At 42.2% G+C, this 18,181-nt stretch overlaps 1 protein-coding gene across 4 annotated transcripts in view; it reads left to right on the top strand.

Annotated features, from left to right (window-relative positions):
* LOC112248341 (ral guanine nucleotide dissociation stimulator) overlaps positions 1 to 17,873 on the top strand; it is a 30,098-nt gene extending 12,225 nt beyond the window's left edge. For 3 of the 4 annotated variants that reach the window (XM_024417282.2, XM_024417281.2, XM_024417280.2), the window contains exons 2-18: positions 8,417 to 8,721; positions 8,839 to 8,913; positions 9,083 to 9,276; positions 9,437 to 9,561; positions 9,690 to 9,905; positions 10,016 to 10,119; positions 10,368 to 10,452; positions 11,971 to 12,048; positions 12,246 to 12,332; positions 12,432 to 12,464; positions 12,579 to 12,700; positions 12,789 to 12,884; positions 13,073 to 13,277; positions 13,641 to 13,715; positions 14,251 to 14,502; positions 14,685 to 14,799; positions 15,001 to 17,873. In XM_024417282.2, the coding sequence (XP_024273050.1) occupies positions 8,417 to 8,721; positions 8,839 to 8,913; positions 9,083 to 9,276; positions 9,437 to 9,561; positions 9,690 to 9,905; positions 10,016 to 10,119; positions 10,368 to 10,452; positions 11,971 to 12,048; positions 12,246 to 12,332; positions 12,432 to 12,464; positions 12,579 to 12,700; positions 12,789 to 12,884; positions 13,073 to 13,277; positions 13,641 to 13,715; positions 14,251 to 14,502; positions 14,685 to 14,799; positions 15,001 to 15,176 (2,343 nt within the window). In that variant the 3' untranslated portion in view covers positions 15,177 to 17,873. Of the gene's footprint in view, positions 1 to 2,214; positions 2,600 to 8,416; positions 8,722 to 8,838; positions 8,914 to 9,082; positions 9,277 to 9,436; positions 9,562 to 9,689; positions 9,906 to 10,015; positions 10,120 to 10,367; positions 10,453 to 11,970; positions 12,049 to 12,245; positions 12,333 to 12,431; positions 12,465 to 12,578; positions 12,701 to 12,788; positions 12,885 to 13,072; positions 13,278 to 13,640; positions 13,716 to 14,250; positions 14,503 to 14,684; positions 14,800 to 15,000 lie in introns of those variants that run through there. The other variant, XM_024417278.2, reaches the window with a different exon arrangement.
* The last annotated feature ends 308 nt before the right edge of the window (positions 17,874 to 18,181 follow it).

The following is an 18,181-nucleotide window of genomic DNA, read 5'->3' on the forward strand; positions in this document are numbered from 1 at the left end:
AGAATTTTGCACTAAACATTTGACAAAAACACATTTACTTAAAGAACAGTGCAGATGCAAAGTTTGGTAACAGATTGACGGTTTTTGCTGTTGGTGACAATCATTCTGTTACCATGGAATTGCCCAACAGCCATTTGATGAGCAGCAGATTGCAGCGAAATCATTCAAGTTTCCTAGTCAACAGATACCACCATGTAGATTTGCTGATGACAATGCATGCTTTTCAAGGTGGATTAATTTATGCTTGGTAATTCTTGTTGAATTATGGATAATGGGAACCTTTTTGTCATGGCAACCTCAGGAATTGTGGTCACTGGGTTGAGTGTGTTGGTTGGCTAAAAATGTCAGAAAACTTATGATTTCAATTAAGGTAAAGTGTGCTGCCTGTATTATGCAACGTTTGTGTGTTTTGTATGTGTGCATGCATGTGTGGATGAAGTCCCTCCTGAGAGAGTAGTAAAGCATGTTGGGGTATATGCCAGAGCCATAGTAGAACAACACTGCTATTTGTTGATTCCAGAAGGAAGCCTGACAAATGGAAAAGGGTGGACTGTTGTTAAATCATCACAGGGCAAAAGGTAGCAGAGTAATTACATTGCATTGATTGCAACCAACTGCTTGCACCTACAGGCTGACAACTTTCCATTTCCATCTCTCTCTCTCTCTCTCTCTCTCTCTCTCTCTCTCTCTCTCTCTCTATCTCTCTGTCTTTCTGTATCTCCTCATCCCATACAGCTGTTCAGGGAGAGATTTGTGAATTTGAAGCGTAGCAGCACTGGTAATCTGTATTTTGTGCTGCTGAATGCTGGGAAAGGGGAGGAAATGTGGACTCAGGAATGTATTGGGGAAAACACCCCCTGTTGTTGAAGCAGATGCGAATGAACCAATTCACATTCACACCTGTTTTTCTTTTTATGTTGTTGAATATTGTATTTTGCAATGTCTTGTAGTAAAGCTTGGTTCTCAAGAGGTTCCAAGTGTGTTCCAATTCTGACCAGTAGAGGGGAGTGTCACTCAAGAGAAATACCAGCAAAATGGTCTGTTCAGTCAATGTTGGAGATGACATTGGAGATGACATGGGCACTCATCCACAGAATACAAGAGGCATAAATAACACCAATGATACCATTCCTTTGAACTGCAAACGTATTATCCTTGTGATATAAGCAGCTGTTTTCAAAAATGCGAAAAGTATTGAATGCTATAGTTGATGCCTCACCTCCTTCAAAAATGGCCGTTTTGCCTTTATACAGATTACACTTCTAATTTCCGACTAATTGAAAATTAAACGTATTTTAAAGTATCTCCATTTCTTAAACAAGCCATACAAAGCTGATTACAATTTCAATTTTATCCTCCAGAAAATATAGAACAAATATTACAACAAATATTATGCTTAAACTCCAATATATTGATTTATAAAATAAACATTCTTTATGGAAAGATTTTTTTAAAATGGTATTGTATTTATTAAAGATATTATTAATAGAAATTGTGCAGTTATGTCACAGACACTGTATTTTTGTTCAGTGTATATGGGAATGTCTGCTCAATCCAAAATGACAACCAACTGTTTGCAGAATTAATAATAACACTCGTTGGAAAGGTTTTCACCTTTAGCTCACAATCGGTGGATACTATGCGATTAGAAAGGTTCAAAATGAATGTACCACGTCACAATTCAAAATATATGGCACATGGAAACCAAACGAGGGCGGTCTACGGTGATGGGTGGGATGGGCTGAGGAGTGGGATTAAAGAGCTCGTGTTTGGTCATGTTTATTGGTATGTGTTTGCTGTATATAAACGTATATATATATATTATAATACCCCAGCGCTAAATTAAGTTATGCTGTTATGCTCACTAATTCCCAGGGAATTGCCCTCACTGTGGTTCTTTGACTATGGTCCATCCAATTGTAACACGAATGCGTTTTTTTATTCATTATATTTATTTATAAGGTTTTAGTGGATTATAGCCGCTTCAGTTTTTTCTATCCTTTTTATGTTTCTACTGAGGTGATGTCTATAATACATCTTGCCTGTATGGATATCTGCATTGGAAACATTTTAACAGGACCAATATTTCAGTCTTGAATATACCTTATCTGGAAACGGTTTCCACGGCGACCTCATAGTAACAACATTCACAGAGGGACGGGTACCGTCAAAAAGGAGGAGCTATGAGTAACATTCCGCAATGAGTCATGAATTTCTAAGTACAGTAGGTCGAGGCGCCTGCCTTTAGCAGTCTACAGTAGCCAGCGTCGTCTCTGTACTTCACTTTTTACTGTGTGGTCCTCTGGTAAAATGAAATGTATTGTAGCCTATCATCAGACATAACTATGGATGTACGACAAAGAAAGTTTGTCATATCTATTGACTGCGGTAATCGTATCCGTTACTAATGGTCCGCTTTATGGGGATGTGCTCTGATGCGCAAAGCATCAAATCGGGATACCTCGATGAGATGTTCGATGCTGGAACATGGAAGGTGCGCAATATTTGGGATGGGGTAAAGCTGGAGGTTGGCGAGGACGAAAGCCCCGTGGTCCTTAACAGTTTTACACATTTGGACCCTGACCTACCACTATTTGAGGTAAGTTGGGGAACTGTGCGTAAAGAATTCTCCATCAATACCGAGACAGTATTTTAATCTTATGTCCTATAGCTAGTGTGTCACTATACTGAACATTTGGTGTGATAGTTGCCTCGTGATTTGTGTCTTATTAAAATGTATAGAATTTAGGCCTACTGAAGTTCATAGTGATGTGGCAGAGTTTTCCTTTGGTTGGTATCATGCTTTCCAGAAATATGTCCGGAGTGTCCTGTAGCCTACTACCCATTGCATAAGGACACATTTCAATTCTCTAGGAAGGTCCAAAGAGTGGAATATGTTGGTTTTAATTTACTATCTGTTGATGCTTAGTATTGGCCTCATAGGCATATGGGGAAAGAGTAAAGAAGCACATATACTTCAGCACATATTATAAAGTGGGCGATTCCTTTAGCAATTGTTATTTACTGAGACGTTGCAGCAAATAAAGCAATGTGGATGACTAGTCAAGTTGGTTTGCTTTACATAATGCCTCCTTCCATCATATCGAATCAGATGAGGGCAAGAGTGTAGTTGATACAGTGACTTTGAATGTTGGAAAAGTAAAAGTAAGTGAGTTGATATTGGCTTGGCTATTCGGTTAGTTGTTACATCAGATCAAGATTTGCCAGGCAAAACATCGGTAATTCTGGGAAAGTGCATTCTTACGCACACTCTGTCTGTGTATGTGTGTGTTTTTTCAATAACACCACTGTCTGGCCTGTATGTTTTAAATATGTTCAATAACCTTCTGAAGAATAAAATATGCCTTTATTTTCACCAAGCTTATGAAACTAAAGGCTGGAACTCAGACGATATGTTATTTTTTATTATAATTTTTTATTATTAAAGACAGTATGTTTCCTTCATTTATACATGTCACATGCTTAGAGAGGGCAATTCAGGCTCCACTCCTACATTTCTCTCTCCCTCTGTCTCGCTCTCTCTCTCCTATAATCTAATCCTCTCTAGTAACACAATTACTTGATGCTTAATCCCCCTCTTTCATTGGGCTAGGAGCTGCCTCTACAATCACAGCCATTCTTCTCCTTCAGCTGAGAATGTATGGTGAATGTACAGTATTGGGATTCAATAGTTCAGTTGTGTATAAACAAACTCAGTACACTGCAATTAATGTGACACTTCAGCCAATGGCCATTAATCGCTTTAGGGCCCCTGTAACCCCACCACAGTTATCCTTGAGCTGAAGCAGTAAGAGACTGTAGATATAGTATAATTTGGTCTATCTCAGTAGTGCTGTGTCACAGGCTTGTTGGCATAAGATTGGTAGTGTTATGGTCACTCTGTCTTCTGAAAGGTTAAATTACTGGTAGTGGTACAACCAAGGGCAGTGAGGAGGATCCACCCTGTCATCACTATATACGTGTGTCCTTAGGCCCTATTCCAAAAGCCGTGATGCGTAGTCATCTAGCCAATATTGTCACGTATACTCCCTCTCCGGCCTCTAGGTCATCAGGCTGCTGATTATCCCGCACACCTGTCACCATCGTCTCGCGCACCTGCGCCTCATGACACTCACCTGGACTCCATCACCTCCTTGATTATCTTTCCTATATCTGTCACTCCCCTTGGTTCTTTCCTCAGGTGTTATGGACTCTGTTAGCATGTCGGTGTGTTTTTTGTGTTCATTTTATTTATTAAAACACTCACTCCCTGAACTTGCTTCCCGACTCTCAGCGCACTCGTTACAAATATACTGTTCTGATGATAAAGTACTGCACTTTATAGCTAATTGTTTATTTAGGGGCATGAGTTTATTAGGGCAATCCAAGAGATTAAACTGGTGTAACTGGCACAAATTCTCCTTGGTAAAATATGAAGGACCAAAAGCCTGTTCAGATCAAAAAGTCTTATTGTTAATCATGCAATAATGAAAATATTAGGAATTAAAGTGTATTTCCACATATGGGGTTGTGAGCCTATTGGATTTATTATTTTGTCAACCAAAAATGTCAATAGCAAATCATACTCTCCCTCTAACTAGTCAATTACATACTTTGTTGTTGTTTTGTGTATGTTTGGAAAAGGTCTAGAAATGTCTTGCTGATGTTAAGGAGACCTCTGTTTGTTGGATCTTGTCCTGAAGACTGCAGGCGGAAGCTTAACTGAGTGCTGTAACAAGAAACTGGAGGTGGATTTGTAGAAACAGACATAGAGGAGCTTTTGTTGTTGTAGATCATTAAAATGGAGACAGAAAGAAGAGCGAGGGATAGCGAGAAAGAGGGAGAGTGAGTGAGAGGGTGAGGAGCACTGAGGTTCAGGGAGGTTGAATGAGAGAAACAGACAGTGGGTGGAATGTTTCGGCCTGAAGCCTGGAAAATAAGTTTATTCCAAATTCTCTAGACCTAATAATACCAAATAAGTGGTAGTCTCGGACTTACTTGGTTTGTCTGACTACTCAAAATCTAAGTTTAGTGGATACAGCTCCTGATCTAAATTCACATGTAAAAAATAACTCTTACAGTGTGGCACTCAAAAGAGAATTTGGAAGTCAAGCAGATAATGCACTCTTGCATTCCTAATTACTACAAGCTCAATTGCATTACTAAGTGTTGTGCAAATCATAAATTGATGTCTATGGGACATTTTCTGCAAAGTTTGCGAATATTTTGGGTTTAAAGTTACAATTCTGCTCCAGATAAAGTGATCCTAAGCGGTTCATGATCTCATTGGCATTCTACAGTCATTGTGTGTGAGAGGAAGCTGCTGCCTGTGCTAGAGGGCCACTGTTGGACTTCACTATTCTTTGTGTTGTGTACTCTATTTTGGAGCATCTCTTTCTGGTGGGGACTTCCTATGTGTCCTTCCCTGAACAGCTGGAGGAGACAGTGATCGTTATCAAACCAGTTGTGGATTGGCCAACAGTTTCCAAATAGCCAACACTATCAACACTACTGAAATACTATTATGAAAAATAGATGGTTATAGCGATGCTATGCATTTGCATTAGCTGTTATTGTGCCATGTGACATTGTCTATTCGGGCACATATATAGAACTGATCATCTCTCCACTGATGACTGAAGGATGGATGTCTCTGTTGACACTAGCTCAGAGTCCAAAGATCGGTGCTTTGTTGATGTGGTCATTGTGGCAACAGCTTCTGTACATGCTATTCATAAGCCTTCTAACTGACTGAATCTAACACATGTTCCAGATAGATTATTTTTATGGATGGGATGTACAATACATAGATGAGACCATTAACATGCCCACACATTGTTGACATGCTTTGATAGAGGAAGTTCCCCATAGAAGTTTTTATTCTGATGCAGTCTTGCACAAAAAGTGATCTTGTGAAACGGAACCCATTCAAATGTTGCAGTTGTTGTGGTTACGGAGAGGTCCTCAGCCAGTCCATTACAGGCTAGTTTTTTGTTCCTTCGTTTTTGACGGACTTTCCAGTTGGATTTCGCTTTCTGATAAACTGCATGACTTATTGGACTTTAGTTCTTCCTTGTGTTAGGCTCCTTTCCTTTTTTCCCTATAGGGATTTCCCACTATTGTCTAGTATCTCGCTTAATCATCACTCTCTCATGAAAGTGCAGTACCTGTTTGTCAATGTCTTGGTTTTTATGTTCATAATAAGGAAGTTTATTTATTAGAATGTATGGTGCCACTGTATTAGTGTGTGCTCAAGTACAACACTTGATAAAATCACCTTAAGATCCAACACTTAATAAAACATCTACTCAAGTAGGCCTATCAACACTTGATAAAATCACCTTAAGATCCAACACTTAATAAAACATCTACTCAAGTAGCCCTATCAACACTTGATAAAATCACCTTAAGATCCAACACTTAATAAAACATCTACTCAAGTAGCCCTATCAACACTTGATAAAATCACCTTAAGATCCAACACTTAATAAAACATCTACTCAAGTAGAATTTCAACACTTGATAAAATCATCATATGATTGAGTCGAGTACTCACAAAATATTAACCAGAATAATAAAAGTCTGTCAACAAGATGGTTGGTGACAAAGTTATTTCTTAGTTTACCTGAATCAAATGTTGTATATTGTATGTGTGTGTGTGTTTGTCGGTGTCTATTTTTCCGTGAGAACTACAGACACGTGGAATTAAGACCATGAAAGGCATACTACTATTGTGTATGTGTTACCAGGGCTCAACATGCAATCTTTCACGTTCTGACCATAGTTCTGTTATTTTATTCTTTGTTTTAGTATGGTCAGGGCGTGAGTTGGGATGGGCAGTCTATGTGTGTTTTTCTATGTTGGGGTTTTGAGTTCAGCCTAGTATGGTTCTCAATCAGAGGCAGGTGTTGTTAGTTGATTGAGAATCATACTTAGGTAGCCTGGGTTTCACTTTTGAGTTGTGGGTGTTTGTTTCCGTGTGAGTGTTTGTTGCCACACGGTACTGTTTCGGTTTCGTTCATGTTCACGTTTATTGTTTTGTATTTCATAGTGTTCAGTTTATGTCTTAAAATAAACGTTATGGACACTTACCACGCTGCGCATTGGTCCTCCGATCCTTCTCACTACTCCTCCTCAGAAGAGGAGGAAGAATGCCGTTACACAATCTCTGTCTGATGACTAAGCTATGATTCCGGCAGAGAGGGATATGACTGGTCAAGGCTTAATGGGGGAAGCCCTTCTCACTTGTATGTCTGTTTCCTGGCCCTATGTATGCCCTGTTCTGTTGGGTCTTTGGGAGTTCCCCCTGGTTTCCATGGTAACCTGGTCTCTGAAAGCCTCTGAGAGTTCCCTGAGTTTCCACAGTTGTAAATAGGTCCTGTGTGGCATGACCAGGCCACAGGCTGCCACAGGTCACCACAGTATACATTCACACACAGTCCAAATGTTGTCTACAACCCTTTAATCGATATATAATCTTATACATAATTTGATTTTTTTTAAATTCAAGACATGGTGAATCTGAATAGGTCTGATTTGAGTTTTCTTAGGCCTTGTTCCATTAACATAGAGAGAGAAAGATTGTCCTTATGTCAAGAACAGGGCTGTGTTCCATTGGGTTTAGATTGATAGGCCAGCAGTATCTGTGTGCTCAGCTGATAAGGGCTACTCTCACTGTGAAGTCCAAGGTCTGTGTGCTCAGAGCCGGCTTTCAAACACAGCCATACAAACATGTTACAAATGATTTATAACCACGTACAGTAAACTCCTCTGTTCTAAAATAGAGTGTTAGTAATATAGCACTCAAACTGGATTTGAATCTCTGCCCAGCTCCATGGAAACCAAGCAAAACAGAGTGGCTGTGTGGTTGAAGGTGAGAGTAGGCTATGACTAACAGCGAAAGTATTTTGGAGGTGCTGCTGTATATCTAGCTACCGAAAGGTTCTGATGAATAATATGCTACAGATGCATAAGTAGGTGTATGACTGATGCCTGTGTCATGCTTGATTAGTGAACATACCACTACCCCACTGAGGAAGCCGCAGTCGTCAAACCGATGTTGTTTGGCTATCTGGGTCAAGTGCCTGGGATGCTCACTGTAAAGTCCTCGAAAATACCATTACTGTCCATATCATTCTGTGTTGGAGAGCTGGAGAAAAAAGGAATGGTGACAACAACCAACAACCACACTGTTTGGTACAGACCCCTCTTTCATTGAGGAAGCAGCTTGTGTAAATTCCTTGTTTGTAAAGCATGGGCTTTAGCCTGTGTTGTTGGGCTGTGTATCTAGCAACCTCTGTTTGATGTAACAGTATTGTTATTCATAGCCACACATGTAGGGAGGGAGGGAAGGCCCGATTTTTGTATATGTTTTTCAGACAGACCATTGCATCTCTTTGTCTTATTTTCCCTGTAGAACTCGACACAGGAGATCGGAGAGGAGGTGGAAGAGGGGGCAGTCTTCACCATCACCCTGAGGAAGGTACAGTTGCACCAGTCGGCCAGTAAGGGACAGCGATGGCTGGGCGTGGAGACAGAATCTGCTCTCAGCCTGTATGAGACATGTAAAATACGCACCATAAAGGCTGGTACGCTGGAGAGGCTGGTGGAATACATGGTGTCTGCGTTCAGGGGCAAGGACTCCACCTACGTCACCATCTTCCTCTGCACCTACCGCTCCTTCGCCACCACCAAGCAGGTGCTGGACCTCCTACTCAACAGGTACAGAGATGGCCGTGAAGCTAGAACCGCACATACATGTGTACACACGTAAGCACATAAATACAAAAACACACTATACACAGTGTAATGCTGACAGATGTTTCCTTCATGTCTTAGGTATGCCAATCTACAGAACCAACCTGTGATAGATATACACAGACACACTCAGGATGACAGCACAGAGCTCAGAAAGTAAGCGTCTGGGGAGATCAGCATTATCAAACATAAAGATATGTTCGTTTTTTGTGTGCACATTTCTTGTGCAGTGTACACACATGTACTGTACCATACACTCTTCCCTGTCTGTCATCTGCACGTCTCCTCATTCCCCGCCTCTTCCCTACTGGGTTGTGTCCTGCAGCACTGTGTCATCCATCCTGGGGGCGTGGCTGGACCAGTACTCAGAGGACTTCTGGAGCCCTCCACAGTATAGCTGTCTACACCACCTGATGTCCTACCTGCACCACCACTTCCCTGGATCTGACCTGGAGCGCCGCGCACGCAACCTGCTGGCCCTCTTGCACCGCAGGCAGCAGTGTGAGCCCGACCTTGACGGTGAGAGCCAGGATAGGGTTCAACTGGGGCTTGTCTGTGTCTCAGTGATATCAGACATGATGGGGTTGCTGTTTATGCTTGAAGTGTTAAGGGGCTGTGCTGGACTATAGACAGTCTTTTAGGCAGTCTGATTATTAGCTCATCTGTGTTTTCTTTACAGTGGAGCACATTGGCTGTCCCTTCGCCATGCAGGAAGAGAGTGGCTTTGAAGACGAACTAACTGCCCTGAACTTTTTGTCCTTTGACCCCATCATGGTTGCTGAGCAGTTCACACTCATGGATGCGGTGAGACCCCCCTCCCCCATTTCAACAAACTGCTCGATTTCAAGTAACTTCAATTTTAGCTGCTCTTGCGGTGTGCTTTGTGCTCACCCTTACTCACCCTTACACCCTCCTCTGGCCTCCCCCTGTAGGATCTGTTCAAGAAGGTGGTCCCTTACCACTGCCTGGGGGGCATCTGGTCCCAGCGGGATAAGAAGGGGAAGGAACACCTGGCCCCCACCATTCGAGCCACAGTGGCCCAGTTCAACTGTGTCACCAACTGTGTCATCACCACCTGCTTGAGCAACCCCTGTCTGAAACCCACCCAGCGAGCCAGACTGGTGGAGCGCTGGATAGAGGTGGCCAGGGTAAGGCATCAGACCCAATCTCTGGGTCAATCACTCAGCAGTTAGTTTCAGTTGTGGATGATTGGTCATGCTGTTTTTCTCACTCTATGGGTTCTTTCTGCTGTGTTTAGGAATGTCGTATCCTCAAGAACTTCTCGTCCCTGCGAGCTATCCTCTCTGCCCTGCAGTGTAACTCTCTCCACCGACTCAAGAGGACATGGGATGAGGTGTCCAGGTGAGAGGCGATCAGTGACTGAGGCTTCGGTTTGGAGGGTTTACAATTGGATTGTAAATTGGACCAGGGAGTTTTCATGGCCAGGTTACATGTTCAAGAAAAACATCATTAGTGTCGTGGGTCTTTGGTTGGGTTGATGGTATAAGTTAACATTTCGTTGTTATTTGGAGGTCTTTTGCAGTGGTCGTTTATGTTTGTTTTGGCCCCTGAGATGTAAGGTTCACCTTTTGACCTCATTCTGCCAACAGAGAGAATTTCCGCACCTTCCGTGAGCTGTCAGAGATCTTCTCAGATGACAACAACTACTCTCTAAGCCGAGAGTTGCTGGTCAAGGTGGGTCAATGAACAGAGGGAAAAACCATACTCCTGGAATCTGTGTAATGGGTTTGTACAAACCTCTGTGGGCTGTATGTGGTACAATGTGTCTGTGTTTGTGTTTGTGTAAACCTTTTCCTCCTGCCCCATATGTGTAAGTGGATGTGGAGACAATAGTTGGTACAAATGACCCACACGTTACTCTGTGTGTATGTGAGAATGTCCCTGTGTTAGTTTTGGCTTTTTCCACCTGCCTCTTATATTGAATGTGTTGAACTGGATATGAAGACCATTGTGCGCATAATTGACCTGAATGTTACTCAGCGGCTAATAGATCTTTAAGATTTGAACTGCGTTTGAAAACAGGAAGAGGGTATGTGAAAAGTGGTTTTGAAAACTAGTAGTTGACAGGAAATATGGCTGGCTGACCCGTTACTGCTCTATAGACTCTCTTCTCGATCTATACAGCTGGGTCTCCATAGCAACCAGAACATAAATAGACAAGCTAGCTAACACCTTGTCTCCTCTCAGATGCGAGCTCATTCATCATTCATCATGAGTTGTACAACACAGTATAGAATCTTACCTCGTAGTGTTCTCTCTAAAATGTATGAGTGCAATTATCAGTGTGAGTGTGGTTTGAGAGGACTTGATATGCGTAACCGCATGCCTGTAGAAGTGTGTCACCAGCAATGTAGGCTGTGGCAGTAGTCATGAATATTTTACTCGTTCAACATGAGGCCCACTGCTTCTGTCAGGACTAGAGGCAGATCAGATTCCCTTTGATTAAGACCACATAGGATTAGATAGCAGACAACATGTTTGGTTATATCTGAATCCTCCAAGAAAAACATATTTAGTCTGCTCACCTGAATACATTCCTGCACAAAGAAATGGGATGTGCCCTCGCCGTTGTTATGCCAATTTTGCATAAGTTACTCTTTAACTTGCAGCATATTCTTTCACTGGTTAAATAGTGACATATGAATGCAAAAAATAGAGGGTTTCTCCAACAGGAATGACTATCCACATTCCTAGGCTTTTAGACAGGTATTTGAATTGGCCCTAATATTGAAGCTTGGGGTTTTTGGCTATGAGTTGAGGAAACCTGTGCTTGCTCAGAGGGAACCCCAGCTGACGTTGTAGGCAGTTGGCAGGTACAGAAAAGAGCCCCACCCTGATGATGCATGAGTCTGTAAGGGAAATTCCAAGGTGTTGTCCCACTTACCTCCTTTCCTACATTCCACTAGTGCTTAATCTATCTGGGCCAGCCCAACCAGGCCTGTGTGGGATTGCAAACTCTGGATAGGTTGGGTAAAGAATTCCCCTGTTTTGTATCATTCACAGAAACATTAGAGCTAACTCAGCTGTAACCCTTCCTGCACACTCTCATTCATACATTAGTGAATTAGTTTAGCCCTGTATGTCTACTCTTCTGAAAGTGTAATCATGGCCATTACTAGTTGTGTTTCAAACTCGTTTTTGCACTGTTCTAGGGATTGTTTTGTGAAACCAGATTATCCTCTCTCTCTGCAGGAGGGCACCTCCAAATTTGCCACACTGGAAATCAACCCTAAACGAGCACAGAGGAGACACCAACAGCAGAGAGACTTGGTGAGTCTAGATCTTTTTTGAGCTAAATAATTTATCATGAAATACCAACTTCAATCACTTTATGCCAAGTATACTTGAGTGCTGTTATTGAGTTCATAGCGCCATCTAGTGGTTAAATGAGAGCATTGTTATTGCTCATGGAGCCTGTGGTCACTGCGCTCTTATCAAACTTCTCTCTGGCTATGTCTCTGTCATAGGGGGTGATGCAGGGGACCATTCCTTACCTGGGCACCTTCCTCACTGACCTGGTCATGATGGACACAGCTATGAAAGACTACACAGAGGTGAGAGTCTATCTCTATCTATCTCTGGATCATGTAGCCTCTTCAGTCTACTTGTTTTGTCTCTGTTCACATCTAATTATTATTTGTTCTCTATTCCAGAGTGGACTCATCAACTTTGAGAAGCGACGAAAGGTAAATTAAATTCTTACGTGCCACTGATAAATAGGTGTTGATAAACAGGGAGACATCGCCGGGAATTGTGGCTATGATTGGCTGGAGACTCACCCCCCCTCCTTCTCTCTACAGGAGTTTGAGGTGATAGCTCAGATTAAGCTGCTGCAGCTGGCATCCAACAACTACAGTTTCACCCAGGACAGCTTCTTCAGGGAGTGGTTCTCAGGAGTGGAGAGACTCAGTGAGGCAGAGAGGTGAGGAGAGATTTTTATGAAATGTAAATTAAAATAATGAAATGTATGGGCATACAGTGTTGTTATTTCCATGCCTTTTTTCCCATAGCTACACTCTGTCCTGTGAGATTGAACCGCTGTCAGAGTCATCCAGCAATACTATCAGAGCCAAGAAAAACGTCGGCATCATGAAACGCTGGAGCGAGTAAGTCCCATATTGCATAGATAACTTTTCACACTATGCCTATGTTTATTATAGTTGCAAATGAATAATAATGACATTTTTATTTTGAGCATACATCCTTCCCAGTGTGTTTTTCACTGTGTACAGTTCGTTATGTTTTTATGGGGCACTGTTCGCATACGTCTCCATGTATTTCCCTTTTCCTCCAGTCGCCAGTTAACTGAGGCCAGCTGCAGCAGTGCAGGAAGCTCCCATTCCAAGTTGTTTGACCAGTCCCACATCAGACCGTACCAGAGAGGGGGAGGTGATAGTGGGGACACCCTCAGCGTCACCTCAGCCGGCTCCAGTGGCTCTGACCTGGAGGATGTCAACGCCAGCTTCCTGTCTGACTCGCCAGATGCCCACGAGAGAAAGGTGAGAAGGAGGAAGGGCCAGGGTCACATGGGGGAGGAGAACACTCCCACCAGAGAAGCATCTCATCATGATTCATGCCACATACATCCACCTTGATTTTCTTTCTTCCTGAGGTACTGAAATTCCTGCATCACTGCAGCAATTTCAGTCCTGACATTTCAATGTCTTCGAATTCATGTTCTGTAAGGGCCATGTTGATGATAAGGGCCATGTTGATGATAAGGGTCATGTTGATGATAAGGGTCATGTTGATGATAAGGGTCATGTTGATGATAAGGGCCATGTGAATTGACACTGACCCGTGTATTTACTTTTCCTACCTGTCTGACTTGTGGCTGACTGTGGCTCTGATTCCCTCTATAGACCTCCACATCCTCAGTAAAACATTCCGTCTCTGCTTTGGGGAAAGAAAGCCAGACTCCTGATCCCAACTCCATGGTACTTTCACTCACTAGCCTTCTCTTTCCATCTCTCTCATCACTGGGGTTTATCTTCTGTTCTAACTGTCTCTCTCACTACATTCCCTCTCCCAGTCCCAGAATATCACTGGCCTTCTCTTTCCATCTCTCTCATCACTGGGGTTTATCTTCTGTTCTAACTGTCTCTCTCACTACATTCCCTCTCCCAGTCCCAGAATATCACTGGCCTTCTCTTTCCATCTCTCTCATCACTGGGGTTTATCTTCTGTTCTAACTGTCTCTCTCACTACATTCCCTCTCCCAGTCACAGAATATCACTGGGGTTCTTACACTAATGCTGCACTCTCATCATATTACAAACCCTTTCCCATTCTCAAATTCATACTTATGAGTCTCATATACTGTCATATTCCACATTCTATTTGTTTATAGCAGCAACAGAAGTTTGTTCTGTGGACTGTAAATGGTTGTAATCATTCTCTCTCTGTCTCTCTCTCTCTCTCTCTCTCTCTCTCTCTCTCTCTCTCTCTCTCTCTCTCTCTCTCTCGCTCTAGTTTTGGGAGTCCACCTCTCTGTCTTCTCTAGACACCTCAGGGATGGGTTCGGGCTCCAGCAGCGCCTCGTCCTCCTCTGTGTCCTCCACCACTCCTCTCCCAGGTGCCTCCCGCTCCCACAAGCGCTCCGTCTCAGCCGTGTCCTGCTACTCTACACTCTCCCTGCCCCTCTACAACCAGCAGGTGGATGACTGCTGCATCATCAGAGTCAGCCTAGACGTGGACAACGGCAACATGTACAAGAGCATCCTGGTAAGACAGAGGGAGAGGAAGAGGAGGAGGAGAGAGCTTATATAGATTAATAGATTCTAAATGTAAATTGTTAGCAGTGGGCAGTTGATTCAATTAACAATGTCTGAGCCAGAGAAGAAGCAAATCAGGCAAATCAGTTTTAAATGTCAACAAAGAAAGGTATTCTTCATCTCCTGGTGCAGGTGACCAGTCAGGACAAGACACCAGCAGTCATCAGTAAAGCCATGGTGAAACACAACCTGGAGCGAGAGAAAACGGAGGACTATGAGTTGATGCAGAAAATCTCTGAAGAAAAAGGTCATATCATATGATGATTTTCCCCAAAAATATACATTTAATTTTCATTCAAATAGATTGTCATTAATAGTATATTAATGTGTTGTTCTTACAACAGATTGACTCTAATCCATTAATCTTGTATAGTGTCCTAATTTATTCATTACTCAAATGAAAAACAAATGTTTTTACTAACAATATATACCTCTCCTCTCACCATAGAGCTGCGGATCCCAAACAATGCCAACGTTTTCTACGCCATGAACTCTACCGCCAACTATGACTTTGTGCTGAAGAAACGTGGCTTGTCCAAGAAAGGCCGGGCCAAGAGTGTAGCCAGCTCCACGCTGCCCCGCATGAAGCAGAAGGGCCTAAAAATCGCCAAAGGGATCTTCTGAGGACGAGTGTCCCAGCTCTCTGTCAGTCTGATGGATTAAGGCCCTCTAAATCCACCTAAGCTAAAGGATCTAAGAACTACACTAGAGACGGAGCCCAGTGGAAAACAACAACAAATCATGTCTGCATGCATCACAAGCAGGCAGCAAAGCAGGAAAAGCAATTACCGGTATCAGACTGATGTCTTCTTGGCTCAGGCCTTGATGAAGGGGAGCTTAACAATGTGCTGTCCCTAACCCTTCGTGCCTAAGTTTGTGTCAGTGGTGTTTACAAAGGGAATATTATAGAGAGTGTATAGCGTACATATGGCCACGTTATAAACTCTCTCTAACTGTGTGGTGATTAGAGTGGTGTTGGTAAATGTCGTACTGAGGAGCATAGAGGAAGGCACAGAGAACAATGGTGACCAGATTTTTTAAGCCAAGTTAGTCTGGTGAGATAAAATACTTTTTCAAGAGAGACCTGGACAAAGAGACCCGATGTGCTATCCTGGTGGGGTACTGTGAATAGATGGAAAGGTGGTCCATTGTAAGTTTGAAGAGTTGAATGCAGATACTGCCATATTGAATATGGGTCAAGGTGTGTGATCATTTCAGAGAAAACAAGGTGTGAGGAGTGGACACTCTGTTAAGAGACTTACATCTTGTTTTATTGAATTACAACCAGGACAAGGAAGAATGACATTGCAGTGGGGCTCGATATGCTCAACATTTCAACGATTATGAAGGGTTGGTGTAAAACTAAAAATAGATAAACAGTGAGGAGTGATAGATATTTACAAAATACCCACACAGTATAATATCAGCATTACTTTGCAATGGACCTTTATGTTTGATGATGTTACCATTACAGTTAGGCTATTTGTTTGGTATTCTTTACTTTGCTATGCTGCTGCTAAATGTACATTTTATAAAAGATCAATAATTCACCTTATTTTTTTACAAACTTTTTGGGGGTGAGGACAGGCATGACGTTGGGACTCTCCGATGACGGCATTGTATTGAGTATCACTAAGTGATTCAGGGGCTCCGATGAAAGCATTTCATACCACCCGTCCCTACTGGACTATCTCTGTATGGAAAACAATGGTTTACATCCCAGTACTGACAGTGGGCTAGTGGTATCATGTATAATCTGTAACTGCCAATGATTCTCCTTATGGCTGCCCAATGCCTGCTCCATGTATGCAAGAGGAGGTAACAGTCCTCGCCTCACAACAAAAAGCAGTGCACTAACCCACACCAGCTTCTTCTTACTTACAATCTTAAAGACAGAGTGAAGAGTAATGACACAAACTCTGAGATCCTTACAAGCATGCCAGTGGTTGTTTTATGTCATGGAAAGTACAGACAAAAAGTAGTTTGTCATTTCACTGACATTACATGCCTTTATTGCTCAGTGCTGCATGCTGGTCCCAGCCCCTTTAAATGGCCTTTTAAAACTGTCCTTTCATGATGACCATGATAGAACCATAGAGGTAGGGGAAAGCAATATGGTGGAAACTCCCCTGTGATGGGTACTATCCAGACCTCTTGTATGCATGGCGAGGAAGGGGCGGAGAAGAGGCTGTTCTTTTGGGACATACATAGCATAATGATTGGTTGTCTCTGCTGTGCTTTGTCACTGTAATTTGCTACTTACACTGTGAATGGGTCTTTGCCGATCACTCTGATTGGCTCCCTTCAATGCTGAACACTGTGAACACGCACACATTGGTCGTGTTCCTCTGCTCAGACGTTGCATGCATCAATCAATGGTTGTGTGCCACATCATCGGCTGTGCAGTCGGGAACCAGATTGCTATAACATATGATTTGGTTTGCTGACACAAAATACCCATCTAGGCGTTGTAAGATCTGTCATGCATCAGCAGCGTCTGAGCAGAGGAATACGACCCTTCTCTCTCTGTCGCTCTCCATTATGACACAGTTAAATAGGAAAAGTCAACCCTGACAGAGAATAGATAGAGGTCCATGTAGTGGTAGAAATGTGTTCAGGGCATGGAGAAAAGGTGGCAACTGGTTTACCACTATATGTGCCAAAGAGATGAGGGGTCTGTCACTCTCAAAAGACAATGTTTGTTTCATTTCTCTATCACTTGAATTTTCTAGGGGAGTTTACCATTTCTGAGTGTTATGTTCGGAACACTACAACAACATTCTAAGAACCTCAGATACACTGTTCAAGCTTAGGTGGCAGTGTGGTTACTACTGGTTACCCTTGGAGAAACTGCACCACTTCCCTAAATAGTAACAGTCCTTTGGTTATTTTCAAAGAATGGGTTCAGTATAATTTATGCTTTACATAAGTGGCTGTGTTTACTACCACTTGACTGATTGTTTTGTGGTGTTATTCATAATTACTGGAGCTTGCTTTGCTTGACCTGGAATGACTGGTCCTCTGCAGATTTATTTTGTCTTATCTGTCGCCTTTACCATTATAACTGAGTTAAAACCTTTGTATGTGTTTGCAGTGTCTTGTCTCTCATGTTTTTCTATTCCTAATGAATTAACAGAATATTGAGATGTCATACTATATGGAATTGTCTTTGTTTATGTCTTTGTTGACCTTTGTTGGCATTATTTATTGGTTTGTACAGAAAGATTTTGTTATGCATTGTATATTATTTCCTCTCTTGTGTAATTATAGATTATTATATATTCATGTAAATACAAATAAACACTTAAGTTTACAAAAGTACTAATTTATTTAACGTTTTTGGTGTAACTTAGTTCAAGTGAGGTGAGAAGATGGCTCCTTCCTTGGCAGATATGATAGCTAGTAACCCCATGGTATTAACTTACAGCCTACACAATAAATTAAAGCAATATAATAATATTCACAGGAAAGCATCTAAGATGATGAACATAATAGGCTACAGTATTTTATCAGTACTGGACTACGGAATTCTTTATGTCCTCTCTGGTGCTTCAGACTGTCCACGAAGGAAAGGAGACGAGCAAAGGAAGTTAAATAAGGAAGCCATTATACTGACGTCATTTCACAGC

The sequence above is a fragment of the Oncorhynchus tshawytscha genome, linkage group LG04, assembly GCF_018296145.1.
Source record: "Oncorhynchus tshawytscha isolate Ot180627B linkage group LG04, Otsh_v2.0, whole genome shotgun sequence".
Taxonomy (NCBI): Eukaryota; Metazoa; Chordata; class Actinopteri; order Salmoniformes; family Salmonidae; genus Oncorhynchus; species Oncorhynchus tshawytscha.